General features: G+C 59.9%; 5 protein-coding genes across 5 annotated transcripts in view; all 5 read right to left on the bottom strand.

Moving 5' to 3' along the window:
- Nucleotides 1–2,943: 2,943 nt before the first annotated feature.
- LINJ_28_1170 (conserved hypothetical protein) lies at nt 2,944–5,112 on the bottom strand (the record flags this gene model as incomplete). The annotated part of the gene is made up of 1 exon (XM_001470108.1): nt 2,944–5,112. The coding sequence occupies one exon, from the start codon at nt 5,110–5,112 to the stop codon at nt 2,944–2,946; it is 2,169 nt and encodes a 722-aa protein (XP_001470145.1).
- Nucleotides 5,113–6,884: 1,772 nt separating this feature from the next.
- Nucleotides 6,885–11,444, bottom strand: LINJ_28_1160 (conserved hypothetical protein; the record flags this gene model as incomplete). Its single annotated transcript, XM_001470107.2, has 1 exon — nt 6,885–11,444. One exon carries the CDS (start codon nt 11,442–11,444, stop codon nt 6,885–6,887), a length of 4,560 nt encoding a protein of 1,519 aa, XP_001470144.2.
- Nucleotides 11,445–13,788: 2,344 nt separating this feature from the next.
- Nucleotides 13,789–15,006, bottom strand: LINJ_28_1150 (conserved hypothetical protein; the record flags this gene model as incomplete). The annotated part of the gene is made up of 1 exon (XM_001470106.1): nt 13,789–15,006. The coding sequence occupies one exon, from the start codon at nt 15,004–15,006 to the stop codon at nt 13,789–13,791; it is 1,218 nt and encodes a 405-aa protein (XP_001470143.1).
- Nucleotides 15,007–20,299: 5,293 nt separating this feature from the next.
- LINJ_28_1140 (conserved hypothetical protein) lies at nt 20,300–21,457 on the bottom strand (the record flags this gene model as incomplete). The annotated part of the gene is made up of 1 exon (XM_001470105.2): nt 20,300–21,457. A coding segment is annotated over one exon (1,158 nt), but the record flags the coding sequence as incomplete, so codon positions are not given.
- A 1,830-nt stretch (nt 21,458–23,287) lies between these two features.
- LINJ_28_1130 (hypothetical protein, unknown function) overlaps nt 23,288–25,564 on the bottom strand; it is a gene marked incomplete at both ends in the record, with an annotated part of 2,904 nt that continues 627 nt past the window's right edge. The window contains one exon of the mRNA XM_001470104.1: nt 23,288–25,564. This exon is cut by the window's right edge and continues 627 nt beyond it. Coding sequence (XP_001470141.1) covers nt 23,288–25,564 — 2,277 coding nt within the window.

The raw sequence follows: 25,564 nt of genomic DNA, 5'->3' as shown, positions 1-25,564 counted from the left end.
CCACCCTGCAGATTCAACATCACAACCCCCCCCCGCACACACACACGCGCGCGTTGCACGCTGACAGAAAAAAGAAGCTACCCTCCTCGACGTCGATTGGCGGACTGTATAGGGCACCGAGCCACACTATCTGTCCGCTTTCCACCGACGCAGCCTCCTGTTGCACTCACCGCCTCTGGAGCAGCAAAAAAAAAGGGAGAAGAGAGAACAATACCGCGGAGAAGGAACGGAGACAGAGACGCGTGCAGTTGCACAGAGTATAAGGAAGTCTGCGCTCCCAGGCACTCGCACACGCGCAGAGCGCAAGAGAAAGCCACGCAACGAAATATACGGGAAGCAGACGCTCACAAGAACGAAAGACGAGCTTTTCCCTCTGCCGCCTGTGGCAAAGAGCGGCAAACAGAAAAGGCAGACCGACAGATAAGAGGGGAGCAAGCCAAACCAAAGGAAAGGCAAGAAAGCACTAAAGGGGAGGGGGAGCTCGCTGATGTGCGGGCGTAAGTGTGTGTGTGTGTGTGTGTGTGTGTGCGGCGTACGGCAAAATGACAGATGGAGGGGGAGCACAACCCCAGGAAGAAAGCGAAACAAAAGAGGGCTTGCTGTTGAAAGAGGTCGGAAGAGATGGTGGACAACACAGACAACCACTCACTCACTCACACACACACAGGCATGCGTGTGAGCACGGACAACAAAGTCATTCAACCAGAACTGTTGAGAGAAGGAGAAAGCGGAGGGGCAACAGCGAGCCGGCAAAGCGAGTTAGAGCGAAAACGCCAAACGGAAAAGCCCAACAAACAAGGAGAAACAAGAGAAGGAGAGGATGTGCGTGTGTGCACTATTGGATTGCACGTGTGTGTGTGTGGGTGGGCGGGAGAGATCGATGCGAGACAAAAGGCGGTGTCCAACGCACCTGCGCACTCCGAAAAGAAAACGCGCGCGCGCACGCACACACGCGCACACCTACGCCGGGTCAGAGGAAGAGCAGGGAAGGAGAGAGGGAACGGAGCGGAAAACAACAACAACAGCAACAACAAAACAATACTGGCAAGGGCCCTTACAAGCAAACAAAAAAAAAGGAGACCGAAGGAGAAGAAAACAACTCGGCGCGAGCAAACCAAAAGCTGTACGCTCGGGCAACACACGCGGAAAACACACGCAGGCGTGAGAGAAAGAAGGTCTGAGCCGTGGGGAGACAGGGCACGGCAAAGAGAGGAAGACGGTAATGATGATGGGGATGCGTCTGTGTGTAGTGAGCCGCGAGGGTGAGGTGTTGGGGAGGGGGACGTCGCTCAACGGGTTTGGATGGGACGATGAGGGAAAGGGGAGGGGAAAGGCGCAGAAGACAAAAAGATATGATGATAGGGGAGGGTGAGGTTAGGATGGGTGGTGGAGGGGGGGAGGGGGCCGATTCTCGAAAACACCAAGGAGAAATGAGACGACTCTCAGCGGCGACCTCGACGAGAGCGTGCACTTCAGTATCCGCAGCAAAGATTACACACACACGAGCGCACGGCAGACAGCGGAAGATGAGCACCCCTTTCTTCTGTTTTTTTTTTCTTTGGCGGTGACCTCAAAGCTGAGGCGGGCAATGCGCTCGCTCCTCGCCGGCCTCCTCTCTACGTGAAGGCTCCGTGCGCTCGGCAAAGCGCGCGTCGGCTGCGGTGAGGAGAGGAAAGCCGCCGGTTTGTCAGCTTCGCGCAACTGCGCAGCAACGAGCGGCCGCACTCAGCGGTGTCCGATGGTAGGAAAAGAGCAGAGGGGCAAGGATAAGTTCTGTGAGTGTGTCCGTGTATCGAGGGGCGTATCTATACCTGCCGATGAGCAAGTATGCTTATGCTGGAAAAGACATCGCGGGTAGACGAAACGGGTTCATACACCGAAACGTCGGGGCAGCGGAAGGCGGCACGGAGATGATATGACGGCACACCAAAAGCAAAAAAAAAACAAAGAGGGATGGGAAGAGAATGTGAAAGAAGCAAACAACAACAAAAAAAAAGAAAGCGAGAGAGGCGTACATCGCGTGTGTGAGTGACAGTGATACACCGGGGGGATGTGAGGAAAAGAGAGGTGAGAAGAGAGGTGAGCAGGGCGCGCGCGCGCGATGGGTGTCATGCCTTCATGCACAATCGCCGTAGGCCTGGCACTGCTGCACAGGTGTGTGGTGGGGGAGGGAGGCGGAGCAGGAAGTCGAAGACGGTGTTGCCTGTGGCAGGGAGGGAGCACCGCCACATTCTCGCGCCCCGATTCCACCGCCTCGCCACAGCATTTCTGTTACGATTGCCCGTCGTGTAAGGCGACAGGTGCTTACGTGTGTCATTCTTGTCGTTTCTTTTCCTTTTGCTTGTATGCAGTTACGAGTGTGAACAGTAGTGGCACTGAGACGGCGTCTCGACGTCCCCACGAGGGAAGGATGTAAAAGCGCGCGTGTGAACCGTCGACACGGTAGGGAGCCGGATGACACTGTTTGATGCGGACGGTGAAGAAGTCGTGACAAAGAAACAAGAGGGAGAGACAGGACGCTTCGCAGCCATCGAAGAGAACGCGGCGTACAGGAACAACACTCTATGCTGCACCATCACGGACCAGGGAGATGGGGGCGGAAGAGTGAGGGAGGGAGGGAGGGGGGGTTGAAGCGAGACGGACAGACTCCACAGCCAAAGCGGAGCTGCTCTGCTTCCGAGCAGCCTGGGAAGGAGGGGCCGAGAGACAGAAAGAGAGTCATGAAGCGCGAACGGCCAAAGGGGAACAAGCATACACACACACACACACACACACACGTCTGCATAAAGACGTATCCGCCCCATTCGCTCCTCCTTCCGTCCCTTATCGTTCGGCCACTTTGAAAAAGCAGCCGGAAAACGTAACAGTGACCTCTCCCGCCCCCTCCCTTCCTTCCACCAACCTTCCTCGCTCCCTTCGATGCCGATGGCGCAAACGTGGTGCTCAAATCATGACAACTTGGAGTGCCGGCTGCCGCGTCTTCGTGGACCCTTCGCCATGGGTAGAACCCGGAGTCTTGGAGCGTGCACGGCCTCTCCTCGACGCGGCCATGGGCACCTCGACATCCTGCGTGTCAGCCGCTTCTTTTTGCTGCCTCGACTGCAGCTTCTCGTCGGCCGTCGCCGCCGCCGTCTCCGCCACAGACGAGGTTGCCTTAGGATGAGCGGCTGTCGCCGCCACTTTCGCCTTGGTCTCATTGCTGTGTGTGCCGTACGCAGCTTCTCGAAGGTTCATGAGCAACTCCTCCGCAGTGAGCGCGGTGTCGTCCACCTTCAACGACGGTGGCCGCTCCTCCACAAAGTACTGAGGTCCAACTCTTACCTGCGACCTCGATGCCGTCGAACCCTTGGCCGGTGTACCCCATCGCGTGGTTACGCACTCGCTGCTCCGTGTCGCCGCCGATGGCGCCGTACTCGCTGGCAGTGACCCTGATGAGGACGCTTTTGCGGAGCCCGATGCGGCTGCCTCGGGCGTGGGCGGCTGAAGCGGGAACGCAGCATAAATCCGGTCATGCTCTTCGTACTGTTGTCGTTCTTCCATGGATAGGGCATCCCATTTTTGGCGCATGGCAATCTTGAAGAGTCGATTGCCGATGCCGCTGCTGTAGGTGCGCACCATGCCGTATCGCTCGCACATCACCAAGTAGAAGCGTTGAAACGCCGCCGTGGCAGCGTTGCCTGGGGTGAGCGGGAAGTAGAAGGGGAACTCCAGCGCAGCCTTTTGCAGATCGCCAAGGCTGGCGTAGCGCTGTGACGCATCGCTCAAGCTAAAGCCGTAGTCACGGCAACAGTAACGAATGAAGAGCTTGCGTCCACACGCCGTCTCCGTCTCACGCTTTCGGCCAAAGCACGAGTATCGCGCCTTCTCCTCCTTCGACAGCTGAGACCACTGCCTATGCACGTCGTGGTGCAGCGGAAAGAAGGCTCCGTTCATTTTCACCACGTGCTCCAGTCGCTTCGACTCCTTAAAGGCCCAGAACGAGTTGTGGATCGCTTTGGCCTCCGGCAGGCTGTGCATCACTGCGAGTATCTTAGCCGTGAAGGCGTGCTTTCTCTCCATCTCCGCGATGTGGGTCTTCATGTTTCCCTCCACCCACTTCACGAGGTCAGTTTGCTCTTGCAGCGAGAGGCGCGAGACAGCCTCCTGCGCATGTGTACGCCCCCACACACGCACCTCGTACAATGCGTCGGACAAGGCAAGACTCACCTTCTGCTGACCGCGCGGTCGCCCCACAAATTCCTCGGCGACGACAGGGCCGAATTGGCGCGACCAGTCCTCCAGCGGCGGCACCAGGGTGCGGTCGAGGTAGTTTCGGATGACATACGCAAACAGCGTGGTCGCTCCAGCGGCGAGCAGATGCTTTGAGCTCGTGAATGACATCCGTCCATACGTTGTCAAAATCGAATCGACCCACTTGGAGTACATCATCCCCGTTGTAATGTCCCCCGTCACCGGATCGGTGAAGTGCTCCCAGTCCTCTGCGGTGGGGGGCTCGAGTCCGAGCTCTGCCAGCTTCTCTAGGATGAACTCTCGGTGCTCTCTCTTGCAAAGTTGCTCCAGGAGCATGCTGAAGACGCGAGTCGACGTGCGGATCCCATATTCGCGGTTGCCGCGGAAGAGGGATACGCGGGTGGAGTTCGTCATGATTGGAAAGAACACCTGCTTCTTAATGCTGGGAGGGTAAAACCGGATCTTCTCCTCCACGTCGCGCATCAGCTGCTGCTTGTACTCGCGGCGCCGTCGCAGACTAACATCATCGCGATTGCGTATCGCGATCCGCGACAGCTTCTTCTCGGTTGGGATTAGACGGTCCGCTGTGAGGTAGTTGAACTGCTTTTTCGTTCTAGTTCGAACACTTCTACGCGACGCGGTGGGGTACGTGGAGGACCAACGATGCGCCATGGACAACGTGCCACAAAGCAAGTAAGAGGGGTCTGTGTGAGTGGCTCGGACGTGACGAGCCGCGGCTGCGGCGCGAACAGCTGTTACCGCCGTGGAGGTACATGGCGATGCCCGCAGCCGCGGCGACGTGGCTGAGGGCGATGGATTTGAGAGGCAAGCTGCACCAGGGCCCCAGTGCACTGGCAAGCGCCGTATCACATTGCCAAACATCTCAGCCGCTCGTCTTCACAGCTTCGCGACAGAGGAAAAAAAAACAAAGAACGAATACACTAATGGAGCCGAGGCAGTCACCGGGGGCAACCGCAGGTGTCAATGCCGATGCGATTGTCTGCGCGACCCACACAAAGCAGGCACACACACACACACACACGCACACACGCACACACAGAAACCGAGGGAAGATGCAGATCAGCAAACGATGCGCCCTCCAGCAAAGGCAGAAGGAAAACGAGCAGGACGAAAAGGTGTGCAGTGCTCCGTAGCGATACGTTCTCCTGCCCTTCACTCTTAACACACGCACAGACACAGCACGAGACACACGCAGAGCAGTCCGATGCACGAGTTAGACGAGAGCTCGAGAGAGCTGGGGCGAACGTGGCAAAGAAAAGGCCTTCAACGAGCACAGACCAGCACGCAGGCGAACCCGCACGCAACGCCTTTTTGAGGGTTTCTTCGTTTCGCCAGATTTGACGGCGTAGGTAGAGGCGCGGGGGCGAGAAAAGAGGGCAGCGACGGCGTGAGGTGGGCGAGCACGGACAGAGACGACACACAACCACCAGAAAAGGCGGCGCGCCGACAGAGCCTAAGAAGCAGCAAATTCTATACAAAACGGAGGGTGAACCAGCAAAGAAAATGAACGGCTTCTCCAGTGGCTCGAGAACCGCAGCCGTTGCTGTGGGGGAGGGGGCGGCTCGCCGCAAGCGAGGTAGCCCGTGTCGATCTTAGCCTCGTCTCTCTAGTGCTGCCCTGCGTGCTGTCCTTCCCACCTCCCTGGCTGGTGAGGAGAGGCGCAGGGCACGCAAGGGAAAGAAAGATCGCGTGCGTCCGCCTTTCACTGTCTCGCTGCTCCGCCTTTCTCCCGCCACGGTGAGACGTATTGCCTTCTCTGCTCTTCCAGTCGGATCCGCCTATGCGTGACTACACCCCCATAGACTGCGATGCCGCTGAAGCTCTTTTTTTTGTCTTGTGTTCACCTTTCTTCCCTTCCTCCTCGCGCTGTTGTGTAGACTGGGAGCCTGTTTCTGTGAAGATGCCGTTGTGTGCAATCTTTGGGATGCGTGTGTGCGTTGTGTCTGTGTGTGTCTCTGTGTGTGTGTGAAGGTGCGATTGTTGATCTGTGTCAGGATTAACGATTTCCTTTCAAGCCGGTGTGCGAATCTCGTCGCACCCGCACCCCATCACCCAAGTCAAAAACAAAAACAGCAAAGGATGCAGTGAAATCGCGTGTGCCTGCGCGCTGTGGCGTGGCTGGCCAGCATGGGAGAAGGGAGAGGAGAGTGGTGGGACGCAGAGCATCGAGCGCACTCCAAGTGAGAGAAGAGCGAGGGCAGAGATAGAGTGGAATGAAGCACAGCAGCATACCGGCTATGAGGAGACACGGATAGGTTTCCATCAGTAGTACTACCACTGCTATGATAAGTTCCCCCTCCCCACGCCCACTGCAGCAGAGCGCTTGCGCACACGTGTGCTCCCCTTTCAGGCAGCACGCATGCTGCTTTTGTTGCTCTCTCTCTGATTTTCTCTTTTGGCCATCGATACTCTCGTTCCTTTCCTTCACTCACACATGTAAATGCTTGTGTGGACGTCGGATGTGCGTGCGCGCGTTGTCGAGTTAATGCATGGGCAGTGAGAAAGCGGGGCAACATGGCCATCAGCAAGCACAAGCACACATGTGGCTAGGACAGTGGCCTAGCACGCACGAGGCGCGCCAGTCGGTGAGGTTGTCCTGCAACACAGCGCTCGGAGACGCAGATGCAGGTGGGCTACGTTGCGCCTTCGCGAAACAAGGCCATGACGCGGGCCACCTCCTCGTTGGTCACGCCGCACTCCCGTCTTGCCGCTCCACCTTTACGGCCTCGGCGGCCTGTGCCCCGTTGAATTGAGGGCTTGCTCACGCGCCTTGTCTGCTCGGGAGCAGTAGCTTCTCGCTCCTCCGATGCACTCTTGATGGCGTCGAAACTCACAGCACGCGGCTTCCTACCGCGCTGGCGCCTAAGAGGCACTCCGCTTGCCATCAGCATGTCACTGACCCGGTGGCGCTTGTCACGCCCCTTTGAAACGGTTGGCGCTTGCCGCGAGCTTGCAAATTTCATAGCCTCCCAACCCCCTTGCCTCGGAGACGCGAGCGCATCCGCCATTGCAGCTTCGGGAGAAGGTATGCGATGCTGCTTGCCTTCCGCCTCGGTAGGCGCCCGTGCCTCCCTCGCTAACGACGATGCACCTACCGAGGACTCCGCCGCGTCTCCCTCGATCATTGCGGCTGTGATGTCCTGCACGGCGCGCCACACCTTGCGCCGCTGCTCGTCGGAGAAGGTCGCCAACGCCACACCAATGCTGTCGCGGCGGCGCTCTCGGGAAGGGAGCGGTGCCGCGAGCGCGCCGGCTGCCCGGAGAGAGCGGAGACACTCGTACACACTGCCCTCCAGTGCGCTGTGAACCTGCCGAATCCACGCGTATTCGGCGGCTGCGCCGCCGTGGACCCTAACCTTGCTGGCACTTGCTGCTCGTTCCTTCACATTGACACCCGGCTGCGTACGTTCTTCAGCATCCAGTGGTTCTCCTTCGGATGCGGGGTGCGATCCGGCATCGGAAGAAAACTCGCCTCGCTCGCTCCGCGGATCCCTCTCCGTGTCTGCAGTTTCAAGCGCGGTGGTCGTGACTGCCGCCGCGACTGTGGGGCCCCCACGCGCAGGCAGGAGCAGCGCCGCTTCGGCTCTCTCCGCGCGGTTGCGAGGGAAGCAGAACTCGATGGAAAGCTGCTGGAGAGCCGAGAGGGTCGCAAAATTTGCCTTCTCTCTGCCCGAGGTCTGTGTGCCGTCGTCGGACGTTGAAGACGCCGCTCCTGTTTCTAGTTGCCCAACGCCATGCCCGTTGTAGGACTCGGCGAGGGCAGCATACAGGTCGGTGGGCGATGCAAAGGGCATGCTGACGCTAGAGTAGATGTGGGGCTTGGCGGCTACTCCTGCGGTCTCCGTAACCAGGAGACTCGGCCGCGGTGGCACGTGCGCGCAGCCAAAACATGCGTAGCTCACCTGGCTTTGCAGCGAGAGATCCTCAAAGGCCGGGCGCGCCGCCTGTGCAGCCTCGCGGCCTTGAGTGACCCGCCGCAGCGTCGGCGAGGACGTTGACCCGCCACCGCGGGGTAATGTGAAGAGTGCCACCAGCTGATGGTGCAAGTTCCAGAGTGTATCGTACGTGCGCTTTGGATGGGTGACGGCGCGCACCTCGTCGCGCGCGAAGAAAAGCAGCCAGAAGGCCTTCTGCACGGCGATATCGACCACGGCGTCGTGCACGAGAGAGCTGGCGTGGCGGCGCACGTAGACAAGGTTGCCTATGAGGTCGCCTGTTGATGCTCGAACGAAACGCTGCCAGAGTGCGGCAAGTTGCACGTCCTCGTTATTCCGCAGATGCCATTGAAACGGCATCGTGGAGGCGGACGCGGTCGTACCGATGCGTCCGCGGGCACGCTGTTGTCGGGAGGCGCTTCCGCTTCTCTCGTTGGACGCGGCTGCCAGACTCGATAGGAAGGTCGAGCGGTCGCTAGGCAGCGTGGTGACGGTCGCTCCCTCGCTGTTCATGAGTTCGAGAACCACCCGGTCTACATCGTACGCACGTACGTGCGCTGCCTCCTGATCGCGCATCACCTCGAGCGGCGATGCCTCTGCCGGCGCGTGGCTGCTACCCCCGTCCGCTGCGTCGGCCTCCGTCTCTTCCTTCCCCAGCGCCTCGCGCTGCTGAACCGCCACTTCGGCCTCCGCGAGCATGCTCTCCATCTCAAACGGCATGTTGTTCTGTCCGAACACGGCGTAAACACCGCCCGACTCGCGAACTCGCAGGGAGAGCTGCGCGCTTTTAGCCCCGAAGAGGAATGTGTTCTGCTCCTCCTCACTCATTGTATCCCACGACGTGGTGATGGCGTCGGCAGCTGCAGCGCCCGCCGAGGGCGTGCAAAGTGTAGGCTGCCGCCCCACGTGGGCCTCGTCGACCCAACTGCCATCCTCCGCCACGCGAACGTCTGCGCTGTGCCGCGCAGCGGTGGCACACGGGAGCGACTCGGGAGATGGCGCGTCGCTCCAGGAGGCGGCCCCATCGCAGTACTGCAGCGGCGCAAGATCTGAAATGTTAATTGTGGGTCGTCCTTCGCCGAAGCTGAATGGCCGCGTGTGCGGCCCGCAGACCCCAGTTGTGCGATGGCGCTGCGTGAGAACAAAAGCGTTCCACGCCGCCACCGGCCCCTCGAAGGCGGAAAACGCGCCATCCGCGCAGCCGTCGATGGCGCCGCCGGTGTCGCCGAACGTGGCGAGCGCTTCACACAGGGCAGCGCTGAAGAAGTGCACCTGCTGGGGATCGGTGCCGAAGATGCGCGTCATGGCTTCCTGCACATCCGCCGCGGTTGTGTGTCGCATCGGGCACTCCACAACAGCCGCGCCGCTGGCAGGCACGACAACTGACTCCGTTGCGTCCTCAACGCCTTCGTCGGAGGGCGTCATAGGAATGTCCTCGATGGTGGCTTCGGCGCCTAGCACCCCTGTGCAGCTTGTCTGAAGTCCCGCCGCCTTCTTCACCGCAAGCAATACAACCTCCTGGACCTGGTCCCACCAGTGGTGTTGCGTGTGCAGCAGACGGAACACGAGGGTGCGCAGTACCTTGCTGCGTCCGATCACCTCTCGGTGCGTGAACGGCAACGGCACCGCCGATCCTGAGAAGCCAGCTGCGCTCTCTGTGCGGGGAGGCGCAGCGTTGGTCCCCTCGGCCCGCTCCAAGTCCAAGATCCAGCCACTCGCGAAAAAGAGCTCCCGCTTGCTGATGCGGTCCAGCAGCGGCATGCATCGCCTCACCCGATCTGCAGGGTCGATGTGCGTGACGACGGCTGTGTGGTGGTCTGCGACGTGAAACAGAGCATCGAGCAGTGCAAACTGATCCGCCTGGGCATCTAGACGGTCTAGATCGAAAGCGCACCGCATGGAGACGGTAGGGGGAGGAATGGCCTCCTCGACAGAGACGCTCTCGGTACCCTTGGCCTCGGCTGCGTCAGATACCTCTGTGTCTGCCGCGTTGTCGACAAGCTGACGAACCTCCTCACGGCCCTGTGGGGTGCTCTCCGTGGCGGCCTCGCTCATGCCTGATGCTGGTGTCCCTTCAATAGCCCCATCTGGTGCGGCATCATCCGCGCTGCGCACAAGTGCGCCAGCAGCGCCACCATCGCGGTACCGTCGCGTGGAGTCAAGGGTGTCGGGTGACGCAGACGGAGCCGGTGGCAGCGGAGGCGCTCCAGGAGACGCGCTGCCATCTCCATCTGCCACAGGCATGCTCGCATCACTGGACACCAGAGCATCCGCCTTCCCGCTCAGCGGCTCCATCATGGCATCACCGTAGAGCGCGCGTTCAAAGGCGGCCTCCGCAGACGCAAATGTCACCCGTGGTGTTGTCGTTGTCATTGCCGACGCGGTCTGAGTCTTGTCCTCGTTGCTCCTGGCAGCCTGCTGAGGCGGAGCGGCGCTCTTGAAAGGCGCCCCTCCGCCTCCCCGCAGTAAGTGGCCCGGTATCCGGGGAGATGGATTCGGAGGTACAGGCGCGGCGGCGCCGGTTGCAACGGCGGCGCAGCCTTCACGACATTCTTTGCTCGCTCCCGTTGCCTCTCCAGTCGGTCGCGCGATTGGCGTATTCGAGGTGGAGCCAGGGCCCGGCGTGCTGCGGCTGCCCGTGGCGCCTCCGTCTCCATCGCCCATAGAGACGATGCCACCGTAGAGTGCCTGCTCAAACGCTACCTCGGCGGTGAGATGCGTGCGCCTTTCCTCATCACACCCTGAGACGGACGGCAACAGGGGTGGATTCCTGATGTCGCTGCTTCGGCCAGGATTCGCACGTGGGGGTTGCGCCACAGGGGTCGGCTTTGCACCAGTCTTCACCGAGAGAGTTTCGGGGCCTGTGAGACTTGCGCTAGCACGATCCCCAGGCGCCTCTATGGCCACCGCACCGGAAGCTGGCGTGATGTCCTCGATACGGGGCGCGGCACGGACAACGAGGTTTCTGTCCGCCACCTCGCTGGACGATGCAGCATCGACGGTGCCAGCTGAACTAACCGAAGACGGATGTGCAAAGTCCTTGTAAAGCGCCTCTTCGAACGACTCCTCCCAGAGGCTACGCTTTTCTGCGGAAGCCTTCGCGTCACTTGGCGTCGCCCGCGAAGCGACGCGCCGGCGTTGCAGAAAAACAGACCCGCACACGCACCTTGGAAGTGTGAAAACCCTCAAAGAGCACGACGATGGCCGATTGCGGATTGGCCGCCGCGTCGAAAAGCGGACGGAGAGCAGGCTGCGCATCCACGCAGGTGTGCTGTGACCGCCTCCTTCGCCACCGCCGTGTGGCGGTAGCACGACGGATGCGGCATATGTCAACTTCCTCATTCCATTGGATGTGCCGCCGTCTTTCTCTTGTGCGAGAGTTTGTTCGACGAGGAGGAGGGTGATTGCCCCTCTATACGTCGGGCTCTATGCTCTGTGCTATATGTATGTGAGAGAACAAAGAAACGGGGGAAGGGGGACGGCGTGTAAGCGAGACAGTTGTGCCTCTGCGTTCCCTTGAAAAAAAAAGCAACAGCAAGGGTGGCTTCGCGTATATGTTTGTATGGTTGATAAAGGTGATTCACCTCTTCTTCGCCTGCTCCCCACCAACCTCGTCTCGAGAGTGGGTGTGGCGCTCTTCGCAGTAGCAAAGCACGTCTTCTCTGATGTCCTGCCTGCACCTACCTCACGCGCTGCGGGCAGCACGCACGCAGATTACGAAAGCGGTGTATACGTGCCGGAAAGGAAGCGATCGAGGATGCTCGAACACCAAAACAAAAAAAATTCTCCGCTTGGCGTGCTACACGGAGAGTATAACCACGTGCACAACATCAAGCAAGCACGCATCCATGACATACAGACACACAGCACGCATTACGGTGATACACGCGAAGAAAGGAGAGCAGCAAAGGCGAAAAAGGAAAGGCTTGAAATCACGTCAGGTACGTGCGCATTCTCAACTCCCCCACCCCTCCCACACACACACATACCAGCAGCGAGGGGAGAAAAAGGAAGGACACAGTAGTGTATAGTATAACGCAGATGAAAGCTGGTATGTACGCGCTCGTGCGCGGGTACCTGCGCAGGGAGTGACGGCGACGCTTTCCCTCTCGCCCTCCTGCGGCGGCACGTGATCTCTGCATCTTCAACAGAAAGCAGCTAATGGGACATCGTCTGCTTGTTTTTTCTTTTGGGCTTACTTGTTGGTGCGTCTCGTTTCCATCCTTTGAAAGCGTATGTTAGCTTACCTATGCTTCTTGTCTTCTGGTTGCTGTTCATTCGCGGTGCCGTGTGTGCTAACCTTCAGCGCATGCAAGCGTATCTATATGTAGGTGTATGTATGTACGATGAGGTTGGGAAGCGCGAACTGAATGAACACGAAAACACGTTCGATGAGACACAACGACAACACATAAAACTAACGAAAACAAAAACAAAAACGAGGAGGAGGCAACCAATCGTACTGGAGCGAACACGCCTGCAGCGACCACAAAGTGGCACAAAAATCAAAAATCGAGGTCGAGGCGGCACCAAGGACATATACATATATATATATATATACCACAAGAACAGGTGCACGGATGCGAGCAAGCAAGCAACGGTGACTTGCAGAGAGGAAGATACAAAGACCACCACCACTGGCGATATCACGTTACATCCTCTGAATGGATGTAAGATGGAACGCACAACATGGGAGGAGGGCGGGTGGGGGCGAGAGAAAAGTGTCACAGCACACATACACACAGGCAGACACACGGCGATGCAGGAGAGACGCGAAGCGGAGACAGCGAGACAGCACAGGACTCGCGGGACCAGCAGCAGTGGTAGTGACACCTCCATCGCCTGTATCGACGCCATTTTCTTTTTGCTTGCCTGCTTGGGGGGATTCAGACACAAATGAACGGCATACAAACAACGAAGAAAGAAAAACCAGCTCATGGCGAGAGACACACACATACATAGATGGCAAAGGAATAGAAGAGAGAAGGGGAAAAGAGAGTGATGGTCGTGGGGAGGGTGGTGGGGGCAATGAGAAAAAGAGAGAGGCAGGCGGTGCCCTGACGACCAGTACACACACATACACAACAAGAAAACATATATCAATAAACTCACACATACATACAGCAAAAGTGTCTGTATATCCATTGTTATGATGGAGACATAGGTACAGATGTATCTCTCTATCTCTACATATATGTGTGTGTATGTGTGTTTGTTTGTCGTCTTCTATCGGGAGGAAGCCTTTAATGAAGAAGGGGTGCGGGCCAAGAAGGTGTGTGTTTGTGTGTGTGTACATACATGAGGGAGGGAAAGCGCAAAAAACAAGCAAGCAAGCAAACACGCACAATCAAACCGAATGGCGTCGGAGGCAACAAAGCACTACGCACGCGTATCCGAAGGTAGGACGGAAAGGGTCTCGGGTCCCGTCACGCAGGAATGCAAGCCGAGGAGGAGGGGTGGTGGCGTGCAAGGCAAAACGCGGCGCTCTCTCTTTACGTGCCTACAAACGAATACTACTAGCTTGGAATCCTTTGTTCTCATTCCTCACCCGCCTCCTCCCTCCCTCCAGCACCAACCTCACGCTCGCGTATCTTCAGTTATACTAAGTTTGAAGTTGGGGCGGCACATCCGCCTCGTAGAACTGCTGCTTCTCTGCATCGAATTGGTACTGACGTCGCTGCTCCGAAGGGGACTTCGCAGGAAGTCTGCCAGCGTCACCGCCAACCGTAGAATCGTACAGCCACTCCGGGTTGGGTGCCCCTTGAGCACGGCGCTGCGCATCCGCGTCGAAGTCACCTGCACGTGCTTGATCGTGGCCATCATATTCATTTTCGTCGCACATCCTGATCTCTTGCTGGCACGGCTGCTGGTTGTACGCCTCCGTCTCGCAGGCGCTCGTGGGGCGGTGGTTCTCGTAGTCGTCATCGTCTATGTAATAGGGCGGGCTGCACTTGGACTTCGGCGCCGGTTTCGGTGCTCGTGTACCACCAGCATCTTCCCTTTGACCGAGGTCTCCCTGCTGCATGGAATTCACAGTGGGTGATGGAAAGACATTCGACTGCGCTGGCTTGCGCGTGAGATGTGGCAGGCGGCGAGGGATGCTGCGCTGGCCCATCCCGGGGAAGCCGGCTACACCTGACTCCTCCGGCACACTGGATCGGTTGCCGGTGGGTGTGGCCGCCTGCCCACGCCGCCCGCGCGGTTGGGGCGGTTGCTCGCGCGTCAGACTCCCCATCATGTCGCTGCAGGGCGGCAGAGATGATGCGGGCTTCCCGGAAACAGCACCGGTGCGCGCGCCGCGGTTTCCAGCCTCAGCTCGGAGCTGAGCCTTCGGGGCATCGGCAAAGCGCAGGAATGCGCTCGCGCTGTTCGTCTCGAATTTCCTCGCTTCCTCCGCCCGCCTGTCCTCGGCAGTAGGCACTGGTGCTGTGGTGTTCACGGGTTGGGTTGCGCGAGATCCGCCAGCTGCCACCTGGCGGCCCTGGTGGGGCGTGCGAGATGCAGGGGCCGTGTCGTGCCATGAGAAGATGTTCAGGTGGTCCGCCGGTGCCGATCCGCGGCGGCGCGTCGGGTGGGCCGATTCCACGACAGCCGAGTTGTGCTCGTACATGCGGTCGAGAAACGACGGTCCAGTTGCCATCTGCCTTTGCGCGGCTGCGCAAAGAGTCCCCTCCGCCGGCGCCGGCGGCACGCCCTGGCCGGCATTGACTGTGGCCTGCAGCTCGGCCATGTCGCGCGCTTGGTGACGGCGACCCGAGGGGCGTTTATTGGCGTCGCGGGCCTCACTCTCTACCCCAAAGGTGCCTCCTGCAAAGAACATTGTTGAGACTTCACAAAGAAAAAGGTGAAAGAGGAAGTCGGTGCGGCTCTGTGTGTGTGTGTGTGTATTTATGCCCGTATGTGGAGAAGCAGTATCAGATCAAACTTCGCCCAGCCAGCGCAGTGAGACATTGAGAGAGGGTGGGATGGGATGCAAGACGGACGCAAGTCGGGAACCGGGAGACGAAAGGACGGGAGAGCAGAGACAGCAGAGGCGGGAGGTGGAGACGACTGCATGCGTGAGCGACGCGTGACACTCGAAAAGGCCGCACCGTCAGCATGGGCACAGCGACACATCACCGCAAGTGTGCCCACCGCGACTCGCACACGGGTTCGCTACCACCGGAGTGGCTTGGGCCACGGTATGGCTAAAACAGCAAGGTAGTCCCTCGTCGTTTTGCGCGAAAAATACACGCTGACCTCTTCCCCTTTCCTCCTCAAGGAGACCTTTGTTTTTTTTTTTCCGGCCCAGTACACTTGTCCACAACGCTTCTCGCTTCTCCTCATAGTGAAGCAGACGCATGCACGCACGCGTGCTGGAGCGGAGAGCACAGTAGTGCCGTAACGAGCGACGAGGAAAGGGACTCATGAGCAACAACACAGCAGACACGCTCAAGGAAAGAAAAGCGGCGTGTTCAATAACACACGACTTCGTTTCTTCGGCAGGGAGAGGTACTCGGAATGAGGGAAAAAAATGACCTCAACCACCCATCAAGCGCGGAATACGGCACATGAAAGCATATATGTATGTGCATTCCTACGCCAAACCTCTCCCCCAATCCTGCCTGACGATGCGACTTGAGCGTCATGTACGCATCCCTTGTAATACCTAATTTTCCCTGCTCCGTGACCCGCCCTCAACAGCAACACAGCAAGCTGGTCTTCAGAGAGAGTGGTGCAAACGAGCAGACGGCAAGTGCACGACATGCCAGGAAACAAACAAAGCAGGCACGTGCAACCCGGTGGGTGTGCGGAGAGGCCCTCTTCGGAGGTTAGCCGGCTACGCCAAGGAAGACCTTGGCACGCCGCACTGGAAAACGGGCAAGCGAGTCGGGCAGGGACGGCAGCGAAGTAAGGCACTGCTGCGTCAGCGTGTGCTGGGGCCGTGCTCGTAGAGCAACATGTGACCACACCGCGGAATCTGTCCCTTGCAGCGTTGCTTCGTTCCTCTTTCGAGCGTGTGTGCGTGCGTTCCGAGAAAAAAGGAGACAGGGAGGCCCGAGTGAGGTAGCTCATGCATACGACACACGCAAGGCAAACCGTCACGCACGAAGGGTCGCGCACGCCGTCGCGCACGAGACGGAGAGCAAGAGCCTCGAGCGGAGAAAACGGCAGGAGGCATGAACAGGGAGGCGTGTAGCCAAAGAAGAGTGCTATGTATGCGGGCTCGCAAGCAAGTCTTTCCGCCAACCTTCTCACGCCTCCGCGAAGCACGAGTCACGTACGCGGATGAGAGATTTCTTTCGTTTCACTTTTTGCGTTTCTTGCTGCCACTAGGTTTGGAGCCACACCAATATTCCCTTGGTGAGGCCTTTTCTGTCGACCAAGCGAAAAGGACAGCGCTGCAATGACGTTGCTCGGCGCTCCGAAGCCGATGATGGCACCGCGCCAGCGTGCCTTTCCCGTTCGTGTCCCTTTCGCGCTGCATTTGCGGAGCACGGCACCTCTCACCTCGGCGAAGCCGTCCCTACCCGGCAGGAGGGCACCGCCGTACCTCTCTCTCCCTTGCTCAGCCGCGGCCAGTTTTGGCGATCGCCCCTTCCCGTGTCTCGGCCCACAAGATTTTTCATGCGCTGCACGATGTGGATGCGAAACTCGCGTCCAGCTGCCGCGGTAGAAGTACGAAGGTCCGTACGCCGCCTTGCGGCAATGGTGACAAAGACGTGATCTGCCTCGCGGACGCCACCTAGGGAGAGCCAACGGGAAGCGCCGCAAGCCACTTCTGGCCGTGCTCTTCTTTTTCCAATGATCAGCATAACAGCCTGACGCTCTCCCGGTCTTGATAGCTCGGATATCCGCAGCATAGCTTCGTTTCCCCACGGCCAGTGAAGGAAAGGAGAGGGCCCCTGAGAAAGCGCTGGTGGCGCTCACGGCACCGGTCCCGCGAAACCAAACAGCACACGTTTACGCGCTTTATGGGCTCCGAAAGATGGAGTGAGCAGGCAGAGGAAGGGGTGCCTGTTGGGGGAGGGAGGGGGGGGCAGTTTCACGCCGGGAGCATCACTCGCGGTGCTAGCGCACGCTTCTTCGGTGGACCACGATGTCGCATTCCTATTTCGTTGCAGGGCCCTCACTGGTTCACCGCCGACACGGCGCCCTCGCCACGCCCCGACAGAGAGAGGCGCGCATGAGCCCTCTAAGCTAGCGTCGCTCCTCCTACGATCGTTCTTACACTTCCCTTCAGCGTGCGCGTACCGGGGGAGAGCGGAGGCCCTGTGTTGCTATGGAAGCGCCACTTGTTTTATAAACCTGCGGGTGCTTGACAAGTGGTGGAAGGGGATGCGACGCTGGCGCCTCGATGCTCCCAACAAGCGCGGTGGCGCGCGCGTCTGCACCTCATCCCCTGAGAGACGCGTCTGTGGAGCACATCATGTCGCAGTTGCCGCGATCGCAGAAGGCGGTGTCAAAGTCCAAAATGCGAGCCCGCGGTATGAAGCAGGAGTTGCGCGCCCCAGCGTGCGCAGCTCGCGGCGCACCTAGGCACCAAGGTACCGAGAAGGGCGATCCCATCCAAGTCCACGGTGGACGAGTCAGGGTAAGCCCCTCTGCGTGCCCGCGCAGAATTGAGGAGGGTGGTGTGCAGCATGAAGAGCGTAAAGGGAGACAGGATCGACGCGAACAAGCCGATGGCGTGCTCTTGGCTTTCGCTGGACCACGGTGCAGTATTTGCAACATTCTTGGCCGTGGCCTGTGCACCGATCTATCCCTTCCCTTCAAGATGCACTGCACTGCCGAAAAAATGTATGCGGCACGGCAGCCAAAGCCAACGACGACTCGTCCTCCATGTGCGCGATCAGCTCGCGCCCTGGGGACGTGAGAGGGGGTTCGCCGCGCGCATCCGATCAACGATGCGACGCACCGCTGACACAAGCCCACCCTCCTGAACCTCTTCTGCGCAGAACAATACATTGGCACTCATGGGCGTCACCGTCGAAGAGAGTGGCGCTGCCCACAATTGACCAGGTCAGACACTGGCCTACGGTAGCGCACCAGAACGCACCGGCCGGTGGGGTGCGCCACCTGAAGCATTCGCCGCTTGTGGACATGAGCACGAGCTTGCTGCGAGCCGTACCCGAAATCGGGATTGCAGCGTGAGAAGCCTCCAAAATCGGCCCGAAGCGCCCACTTCCTGTTGCGTGGCTCTTGCCGCCGCGCCAAGCAAGACGGACATGCCACCCACGGTATCTCTTGCTCTTTGCCAGAACGCATTAAGGTGTGGATCCGTGGTCGGGCAGCGGCGTCCTTTCATCTCTCGAGCGACCAAAAAAAAACTTTACGCTGCGCACCCTCTCCACCCGGGAGAGCCCTTCTCCATCATGTCGTCAGTATTAGGGAGGCGCGGCCCGACCCTTCTCGACTGCGAACGCCGGCGCGGCGTCGGCCACCGGCAGGCGGCGCTTTTTCCCTATCCTCGACGCCCGGAGACGGTCAAAGTGCCTCTGCGCCCGATGCAGGAAGTCCCGCGCCTCGGGCGGACTCGCTCGCATCACCTCCACAGCATCGCCATCCAGTGAGGCAGTGCTCTAGAGGTCAAGGGAGCCGTTCGGAAAGCGGGGGCAGAGCCGGCACATCGCGTGAGCCCTGCAGGCGCTGGTTCTCGCACAGCACCTCAGCCGGCTCCACGCCGAGGTCCTTCACCGACGAGGCCTTCACGCCGAATTCGCCTCGGCGCAAGGGGGGTGCTGGCACTGACCAGTGCGACTTGCTTGTGTCTCGGGAGAGTCACGAGTTCCTGTTCCGGGACGCCAAGGGCCGCCCTACACCGCAGGTCAACCCTTCCGAGCCCACAACAGTGCCGCCGTCGCGTTCTCCTGCCGCAGCGATGTACGCGGCAGATCGCAGACTTCCTTGAAGCGTGCCGACACTGGGGCACCTGCGGAAAAGACGCTCGACGCGACATCAGAGACTCCCCTCAAACGCCTTGTCTCGCGATGAAGAGGGCAGCCTTGATCATCCGCCGCAATCAGCGCATGAAAGTGTGCGCTCTTTTCACATGCGAAGCTGTGTCTCCTCTTGATGACCTTCTCAGGTAGCATCACATGAGTCGGCCTAGGGCAGGTTTGAAGGGAAGGAGAACGCCGCTACCACGCACGCGCGTCGCGGCGTCAAAGCCACTGCGAAAAAAAAAACGAAAAGAAAACACAAGCAAAGCAGCGCGGCGTTCTCCCCGTCGTCTTAGTCCGTACGACACTCTCGGCGTGGCGACGCCTCGCTCAGTGAAGTGGCACACACATACACACACGGATACAGGCAGAGTCAAGCGCCACAGCTTGCAAAAAAGCGTGCGCCCCAGCGCCAGCGAGGGCAGAAGGAAGGGAGGGAGGGAGAGGCGAGATGCCCCAAAACAACGCCCGGAAAGAAACCCCAGCCAACAGCGCACCAGCGCCGAGCAGCAGGAGGCACAGAGGAAGCTGAGAGGGAGGCAGCAGAACGAAGCAACGAACAAAAAAAAACGAAAAAAAAAGACGTGAAAAAGCACAGGCATGAATGAGGGCGTGGGTGGATGTCAGTCATCGGCAGGTGATGAACCTTTACGGAGCAGTATGCCGCTCAGAGGGGCGGCACTTTACAGCGTCGAGTTCAGTTCTCCCTGTCAAGATGCTGACGACGGCAGTCACCACCCCCTCAAGACCTTGGCCGCCAGACAAGAAGAGCCTCCGAACCAAAGTGCCGGGGTGCCGGTGGGAAGGGGAGAGTACACGCCACATTCTAAAAAAAAATAATAATATATATAAAGGAGAAAAGCGTGTGGGTGTAAGCGATGGGCAGATAATCGGCTGAAGACAGACTAGAGGCATCGGCGTGGTGCAGTGGCGCTGAAGACTGGATGCCGGGAGGTGATAAACTCCCGAAAAAGGGCAGCAGCTCTGGCACAGGCCAAGAGCTGCTGGGAGCACCGACGCACACACTCAAGTGTTTCGTGCCGTCTCTGTGCTCTTGCAGCTCTGCGCGGTACGCTCGTCGACCAGCGGAAGACACCTTATCGAGCTGCCCCCCCTTTCAGCTACACTTGCGCACTCACCACGCTAATTCGACTGCCGTTGGCTGGCCCAACCGGGGTGCGCNNTNNNGNNGCGCACCACCAACAACGGCACGCACAGAAGCCGCAAGGCGACCTCCCGGCCGCAGCCCTCGCTGCACTGCTGCTGTTCCTCCACGTAGTCCAGCAGCTCGGAGATGCACTCAGGCGTAAGAGACCCACTGAGCTGCAGTTCCTCCAGGATGCCGAATGAGCGGTGGCGGGAAGACGACAAGCCGCCTACGCCACGTGCCTCCGCAAGCTTCGCCGACGCCAGCGCATCCTGCTGCCGCGCGAGCGCCACGAGCGCGGCAATGTGGGCTGGGGTGAGCGAGCAGTGCTCGAACCGCAGCCTTTGCAACGTGGCTAGCGGCAGCGGGATGGACTGACCCACGTCGTGCGGCGCGACGTAGCACCGAGTGAAGTGCAGTGTGGTGAGCTGCGCACCGCGTGTGGAAACGATGCGCCTCAGGAAAGTTAGCAGCTGTGACGCGGTCACAATGCAGCTCGAGTGCGCATCCGACGTGGGAGACAGGAGCAGGTCAAGAAATGCGTCGCTCTGCGCTCTCTGCGCGGCCGCCGCAATGGCGGGGCGAGCGTCATCACTGTCTTCGCCCATCCTCAATCGCCGCAGATCCAAGTCCGCGCAGTGCAGCGCACACAAAGGCAGCCGACTGCCATCGCAGTCCTCCAAAAGGATATCCTCCAATGTCCGCAATGCCTGTGCGTTCGGGCACGGTAGCAAAGGGCCCAGCACATGGAGGTAGAGCGGGACCGCAGTCACGGCAGGGATGGCTGTTGACGTTGTAGACGCCGAGTCTGTTTCGGCAGGCATTGCCGCCGTGCCGACAGCAGGGATGGGCGTCGAGCTGTTCAGATCCGCCTCCACCTCCACACGGAGAGGGAGGTATGGTGCGCACATGGTGAGGGCCGCGGAAATCTGCTCGAGAGTTTGGAGGGGCTTTCGACTCGCCTCCAGCGCGGCCAGCGCCATCGCCACCGCGAGCGAGCTGCTCGTGTCCTCGATCTCCCTTGCGGCCGGGCTGGAGCCGGCATGGATGTACGCGTCTGTGAACGGTTCCGGTTGGCCTAACTGCAAGACACAGCCGTCATTAGTTCGACCTGGCAGGTGCGTACTTGGAGGAGGGCTATGACATCCCGATGCGTAGGCCGGCGTCTCTGACACGCGAGTGCACGTGCCGTCGGCTGCCATGCGCATCAGGACACCTCGCTGCATGACGAGGTGTCCTCCCTCACACTCACCCCGGCGGCGTGGCTGCCGACTGAAGGACAGGGAAGACGGGGGCGTGCTCGAGCCAGCCACAGAGCTCTCATCGAGAGAGTCTGAGCGTGGCACGTTGCAGCCCTCCCTTACCACATCCGGGTGCTCCCTCGGCGAGGTGGATGCGGCAGACGCACCGCCGCCCCAACCCGCCTCGCTAGACCGAGAACGCGGCGGTGCGTAGTGCCGATGCAGATGGCCTTGGCCAATGCGGGCGTTCAAAGTTGTGGTTGGGGTTGCATTCCGTACATCTTTCTGGTATCCAGACCCGCGCGAGACACCCGAGTCGCCGAGCACGTCGCCGGGAACGTTCGCGATGGAGACACCGTCATCGAGGTCGTCCGCACTGAGCCCGAAGCCGCTGAGCCAAGAACCGCGGATACCAAGGCATCCGCAGCAAATTCGGCATCTGTTGCGGCACCACATCCGCAGATTCTGGAAGGGGCGGAGCAACGCCGCCGTCATTGGCGATCGATTCGCATTGCTGCGCGACACCGCAGCGCCGCCCCACGCGGAGAAGGAGAGACTGCTGAAGAAGGAGCACCGAGGTTCACTGCCCGTACCGTCTACCACCGTCGTTGCGGGCGTGCCGTTGTCGGCGTCCCGGGCAATTACCCAAGTCGTGTCGACCCTACTCGACGGCTGCTGCGGAGATGAGGACAACGACTGCAGCAGCGATGGTGGCGGGTTCTCGCGGCTGCTCGAAAGCAGCGGGCGGCAGTCAGCCTCACCCATCTAGATGGAAGTAGGGGGCTGCGGTAGCGGTGCCAGTGACCGTGCCAAGGGAACACCACTTCTGCGTTCGGAGATGGGGGTCAGGCAGAGGGTTGATGAGTGGCTCACCTCAAGAGCAAGGAGAGCGGAGATTAAAAAAAAAAGAGAAAGCGCGCGCTCTCTCTGAGCTTGTGTTCGTGTGCGATGCGCAGGACGCTAACCATGGACGTAGTTGCTCTGCTGAAGTGGACGTCGGCGTCCGCGTTGTTGTGTTTGTGGTGCCCAAGAGAAGGTCGTGGGAAATTCACCTCCATGAGGCAGCAGCTCTGCTGAAGTTGGAGCGTTATGTCAGTGAGTGTGTGTGTGTGTGTGTGTGCATGTGCGCGCGGGTGAAAGAGAGCAAGCGAGGTAGGAGGAGGCAGTGCAACGAGAGGCGAGAAGGTGACGAACCACACACGATAACACAAGACGAAGGCGACAATGCAGATAGCACAGGGATACCGGTGGTGGTGGTGGAAGACGTGGGGGTGCGGTGAGACGGAGCGGGGATGAGCGACCAGAGCCACCCCGATTGCCTCTTCTCGGCACTCTCCTTGTACGCTTTTTTCCCTTTCCCCGGCGTCGCCCTCCACGCTTCACTGTCACTGCTCACTTGCAGCGCTGCTTCTCGGTAAATCGCGCCCGGCTGCCTTCGGGGGAGAGGCGAGCGCATGCCAGCGCGCGAGATCACAACGAAAAACAAAACAAAGGAGCCTCAATGCGAGACGAACAAACAAAGGGGGGAGGGCAGCGACAGCGGCTCCCATCACTCACCCACGCAGACGTGCCGTGGCGCAACACACGACGCAGCAAACAGCATGCCGTATCGAGAGAGAAAGGCAGAGAAAGGATAGAGCCTCGCGTGAAGCACGAAAAAAAAAAGCTCTTCTTCTACTTCGTTTCAGCGCCAGGCGCACACAAAAGGCAGCAGCCGGGCAGGCAGGCGTCGATCTTGTGCGAGGGGCAACCTTTCGTGTGCACACGCTGCCCGCGCAGCAGGCGCTCCGCTCAGCATTTCCCATCCTCCCCGCACCACGCACCGCCATTGCTTGGTTGAGTATCTGTAGACCTCACAAGCCCCCCACACGACTGCACCATCTCCGTCAGCGCCGCCTCTTGCGCGTCGATGCGCGCATTTAGCAGCTGCAGTTGCTGCTCCAAGGACGGTGGCACCGGAGGGGCCGGCGGGACACTAACCGGCACGGCATCTGGCGGTAGGGGAAGCGATGCGGATGGAAGCGGAACAGGAACGAGGCTTGGGGGGAGCGGATGTGGAACCGCAAAGACCGGCGGCAGCGACAGCACACCCTTCTCATTCCCAGCATCTCCCTCTGGCGTCGGAGCCGGCGGCTCCGCTAGCGCTGCTGTTGCCGTGGAGGTAACAGGGGGAGGCGGATGAGAAGGTCGTGTGTCCTCGCTGTCCTGTGGAGGGGGCGTGGAGGAGATCACCGGAACAGGGTCAGGGTCGCTGACTACGTGCGCTGCAGGTGGTACCGCGAGCGCGTCGCCAGAAAACGAGGGGGCGCCTACGGCGATGCCAACGACAATGCCCACCGCGGTGCGCGCTGCCGCAGATTTCTCGGCCGTCATCTCTGCCGTCCGCTCGCTTGTGAGTGGCGCAGCAGAATCAACCGCAACGTGCTCTGTGACGCTCTTTTCGTCCGCAGGTGACTGCGCTACCTCGCGTACCTCCACAGCGTGATCAACGGCAGCGGGGTTGAGCGTCGGTGTCTCGAGAGTCGCCAGTGTTTTCTGTGCTGCCGCTGACGGCGGCAGCGGCATGGCTGCTGCGTCGCTAACCTCATACAGCTGTACTGGCAATGCCGCGTCAACCACAAGTCCCTTGAAGCCCTTCTCGTCACTGCAGGTCGACGGCGCGGCATTACCAGCGCCTGCGGTGGGCGTCGGCACTGCGGGTAACAGATGTGTCACTGGCGTCACAGCTTCCCACGACGAAGACCGCGGAACCTCCTCGAAAGTTTGGGCGACGGGCAGCGCATCCTCGTCTATCGCCGACTCCTCCGACCCCACCATCGCTCTCGCCGCGGCGCACCGAGTCGGCGCCGTCGCTGCAGCCTCGTCGCTGTTTACCGGCATCCCGTTATCCAAGCCACTAGTCACTGTGGTTATCGTCTCCGTGGCTGTCTCAAGCAGTGCCAGGGCGTCGCCGATGACTGCCTCGGTTTTCTGCTGTGCCTTGGCCACCCCCACTGCGGCCTCGCGGTGCCACGCGTCAAGCGTGTCACGCAGTTCGTCCATCGTCATGTCGACCGCTTGTGGTTGCCCGGCAGGCGCACGCTCAGGAGACGGCACACGCTGTTGTTGCAAAATAGCCTTTGGTACGACGTCCAGCACGTGGCGCAGCGTGGCGGAGATGGTCACGAATCGGCTGCTCAGCTGTTGGTAGTAGCGAGCCAACTCATCGTCGCGGCGCTTCATCTGAGAAATGCGATCCAGCGCGCCGCACAACTGCGTCTCCAGTGTCTTCGCTGCGTCGCGCTCTCGCTGAAGTGCGTCCGACAGCGCATGTGTTCTCGCCTTTGCCAGCGTCAGCGCCTCCGCCGTCCGCTCTGCTTGCAGCTTGTAGTAGTCACGCTGGCTGTAAGCGTCCGCTACGGTCATGCTGCTTCTGTGCGACGAGGCTGCCGTCGTGCACTGCCTCACACTCTCCTCAGCGGCGCGCCGAAGAGCCTGCTCCTTCTCCAACAGCCGGTGTGTCGCGGCGCACTCAGCGGCCATGCTTTCATTCTCGACCTTCGTCTCACGCAGCGCAGCGCGGAAATCGACAACCTCAGCCGCCATCAAGTCCCGCTCCCGCCCGAGATGCAAGACGAGACTTTGCAATCCTTCCACATCCTTTGTGAGCGATTCGAGATTGTGGAGGAGGACGCTGCGCTCCGTCTGGTACGCCGCAGGAATTTCACGCATGCGCGCTACAGCTACGTCGTCGGACTCGGTGGCGGTCACGGAGGACGCCGTAGCGTCCTTGTGGCGAATACGCTCTGCATGCGGCAGGGTCAGCTCGACGCTGATGAGGCGAGCCGCCGCCGCAGTGGCAGCTGCCCTTGCTGATTCTCCATGGTTACTTGCATTGGAGTGACGATGCGTGCGGGTCATAGTGTCCTGCTGCTGATTCATCACGTGCAGCTGTGCCTCGAGACATGCAATCTGTTTCTTGAGATTTTGCACGAGCGACACCTCTAGGGCCGTGCTAGGCGACGGTTGCAGAGAATGCAGAGAGTGTTGGGGTTCCGCACCACGGCACAAACCGGCCATTGCCGTCGT

The sequence above is a fragment of the Leishmania infantum genome, chromosome 28 (genome assembly GCF_000002875.2).
Source record: "Leishmania infantum JPCM5 genome chromosome 28".
Taxonomy (NCBI): Eukaryota; Euglenozoa; class Kinetoplastea; order Trypanosomatida; family Trypanosomatidae; genus Leishmania; species Leishmania infantum.
Note: the sequence above shows the minus strand (reverse complement) of the source record. Positions and strands in the feature narration are given on the sequence as shown.